The sequence below is a fragment of the Ranitomeya variabilis genome, chromosome 5 (genome assembly GCF_051348905.1).
Source record: "Ranitomeya variabilis isolate aRanVar5 chromosome 5, aRanVar5.hap1, whole genome shotgun sequence".
Taxonomy (NCBI): Eukaryota; Metazoa; Chordata; class Amphibia; order Anura; family Dendrobatidae; genus Ranitomeya; species Ranitomeya variabilis.
The window spans coordinates 86,648,219-86,651,632 of NC_135236.1; the positions used below are offsets into that span (position 1 = coordinate 86,648,219).

A 3,414-nucleotide genomic window follows, 5' to 3' on the forward strand; every position below is an offset into this window, starting at 1 on the left:
TTGCGAAACCGGCAGGAACAGGATCGGAGTATTATAATTATAAGAAGTATTTCTCCATCGTCCTTATGGCTATTGCAGATGCCAACTGCAGGTTCCTTGCCGTGGACATAGGAGCATATGGACGGTCCAACGATTCACAAGTTCTTAAAAACTCTCCGATGGGTCGTTGCCTTTATGGAGAGAGCTACGATTTACCGCCAGCCAGACCACTGCCAGGAACCAATGACCCAGCCCTGGAATATGTTTTTGTAGGTGATGAAGCCTTTCAACTGTCGCCGCACCTACTGAAACCGTACAGTAGCCGGAACTTAAACCATACCAAGCGGGTCTTTAATTACCGGCTTACTAGAGCACGAAGAGTCGTGGAGTGTTCCTTTGGCATATTGACGGCGAAGTGGCGGGTTCTGCTGACGGCTATCAAGTTGAAAACAACAACTGTAGACGAGGTTGTTAAAGCCTGTGTGGTGCTCCACAACTTTGTCCTTTCAAAGGAGCCCGTTTCCTTGGATGACGAAGAATTGGAGACCACCTTGTGGGACTACCGCAGCAGCTCAGTTCGCTCTACAAGTTCAGTTACAAGGATGAGGGACCAGTTTGCCGATTATTTTGTCTCACCTGTCGGGCGGATCCCGTGGCAAGACATGATTGTGTAACCAGTTTCCCATGTGTTTTGTTTATGTAAAAAATGTGTTTCTGCCCAAAAAAAAAAAAAGGGCCAAAAAGCATGGTTTTCTTGCTAGTAAAACCGTTTTGTTATACCTTTAAAATGTTCGGTGTTTGTTTTTATTAAAACCTTTTTTATTATATTACCTTAATAAATCCAGACACACACACAGAGTAGAATTTTATATTCAGAATTTTATTTTAACTCTTTTTTTTTTTTTTTTTTTGCCAACAAAAAATATTTTTTTTTAATATCAAATTTGTTTTTGGAAGATTTTGCAAAAAAAACCTAAACATCGTATTTACAAATCTTGAAACTGTTGGGTGGAGATATGAGAGGAGGAGGGGCAGGAAGGTTGGACCACGTCGATAGGTGGGGAAACCCTACTTGTTTGGGGTGCAGTGGAAGGGGGGGGTAAACCAAGAGGCTGACCAGAGGGGGGTGGTGTTGGGGTAGGGGGAAGAGAAAAGCTGGGTAAAGAAAACATTGGGGAAGTAATTTGGTCTGGGGGCCGGGATTGTTGTGGGGACTGGGTTGGGTATTGTGACTGGGTAGGGTAGTGGGACTGGGTTTGGTAATGGTGCTGGTGTGGGGATTGGGGCTGGGTTTGGTAATGGTGCTGGTGTGGGTATTGGGGCTGGGTTTGGTAATGGGGGGTATGGTGTGGAATTGGAGTGGAGGTGTGGCGAGGTGTGTGGGTAGACTCGTTAACGGCCTGCAGTAGAGCATTATGGCAGGTATTCATTACCCGCATCTGTTGCTCAAAAGATAGTTTCTCCATGGTCCTGAGCATGGAGTTAAAAAAAATATTGGCCGGATCGGGACTTACAGCTGAATGCAGCCTATCCAAGCGACTGCTGGTTTCACGGCTTGTTTCACTGATGCGTGACTGCACCATGTTGAAACCAGCAGTCACTTGCTCTCCCAAAATTTTGAAAGAGCCTTGGAAGGATGCATTCAGGTGCAAGAACTCAGGAGCATAGCTCTTTTCCTGACCCCTCTGTCGCTGCCGCCACGAACCTAATGGTGGTGTCGAGGTGGCAGGATCAGAGGGGTGGGGTAAAGGAAACGCTATCTGTTCAGCATCAGATGCGAGCAATGAAGGCTGCAATAATGCTCCACTGCTTGGGACGGATGAAGTGGAGGGGACAGAGGGGTCAGAGGAGGGGTCAGAGGAGGGGACAGAGGTGTGGGGCCTACCGACGTGGCCCTCAGTGGCGGACTCAGGAGGGATCGCTCCAGAGGGCGCAGAGGAAGATGCAGGCGCCCGGTGGCTGGAGAAGGTGCTGTGAAAGAAAAAACAAATGAAATTAATACATTGGAATGAAAAAGCCCTGACTGAAAGCAAACTAAGTAGACAGGTTAACATGGTTATTAGTGGGCTGTAGAATACTTACACTCTGCTTAGCATGGTTCGCCTCAGGAAGGAGAGGGCCTGGCCATATTTATATTTGCTCCTCTTCCTTCCTGCAGAGCCACTCGGGGCCTTCATCTCATCATTGAATTCCCTCTTAAAGCGATCCCTCAGTGACCGCCACCGCTTCCTAATCTTTCCAACTGTGAAGACAAGAATCAAAAGAAAAAACCAAAAATTGGTAAATGCAATACATTACAGTCAGCTCAAAACATCACTGGAAAGTGAATACTTACCTAGTTTGCTCTGCTGCTGAGGATGAAGGCTCTCCCGCCTTGGAAACAGGTTGCGACACACTTCGTCCCAGAGCCGACGGGTGACACCGGTATCAGCATGCCTGCGGTCAGCCATGTTCCACAGCGGCTCCCGCTCGCGAACCTCCTCGATGAGATTCTCGATATCAATGTCGTCATCATCATCATCCTCTTCTGCGGGAGCACGCTGTGAAGCCTGTGCCAAAAAAAAAAAAAAGGAAAACAAACAAATTAGTACACTGAAACACTAAAGTACCAATAGAATACCCCTCCCCAAAAAAAAAAAACTCACTGATAGCCGACCGCGGCGACGAGTCCGCCGACTCTGGGATTGTCTGGGAGAACCTTCAGCGGCAGCAGCAGGAGCAGCAGCAGCAGCAGCCTGAAATAAAGGAAACAAATTCTCAGTAATGTAGGCATATATTTTCTGTGTTTAGTTATGTATGAAAATCTGTTTTGTGTATGGTGCAGTGTGATGTGCGAAAAAACTGTTTCCCCACTACTTACACTTGGTTCCTCCTCCACTAGCATCTCTCCACCCGTCTCGCCCCCTTCTGACAGCTCCTCATCTGATTCAGCTTCCTGTTGAAACATAATTTATGCATGTAGTTATCCATAAAAATGTAATTTAAAAAAAAAAAAAAAGTTTTGTGTTAACTTACCGATACACGCTGTTGCTGTGGAGGAGGGCTGTCAGAAGAGGACATTGTTGCTCAAGCTTGCTGCGGCCCTGGTGTATCTGTAAGTTAAAAAGACACTTGCAATCTGCTCTACACATTGAAGTAGCAGATTTGGGGTCTTCAAAACTTACTTGAAAAGATTGGTGGCTGTGGTCCTGGTTGGTTGGGACTAGAGGCGGCTTGCTGCGACTGTGGTCCTGGTTGGGACTAGAGGCGGCTTGCTGCGGCTGTGGTCCTGGTGTATCTGTAAGTTAAAAAGACACTTGCAATCTGCTCTACACATTGAAGTAGCAGATTTGGGGTCTTCAAAACTTACTTGAAAAGATTGGTGGCTGTGGTCCTGGTTGGTTGGGACTAGAGGCGGCTTGCTGCGACTGTGGTCCTGGTTGGGACTAGAGGCGG

At 47.1% G+C, this 3,414-nt stretch overlaps 1 protein-coding gene across 1 annotated transcript; it reads right to left on the reverse strand.

Moving 5' to 3' along the window:
- Positions 1-528: 528 nt before the first annotated feature.
- On the reverse strand, positions 529-2,796 carry LOC143775023 (uncharacterized). Its single transcript, XM_077262839.1, has 3 exons — positions 2,315-2,796; positions 2,062-2,221; positions 529-1,950 (listed from the first exon to the last, which is right to left on the reverse strand). Exons 1-3 carry the CDS (start codon positions 2,427-2,429, stop codon positions 966-968), a joined length of 1,260 nt encoding a protein of 419 aa, XP_077118954.1. The 5' UTR covers positions 2,430-2,796; the 3' UTR covers positions 529-965.
- Between the last annotated feature and the right edge of the window lie 618 nt (positions 2,797-3,414).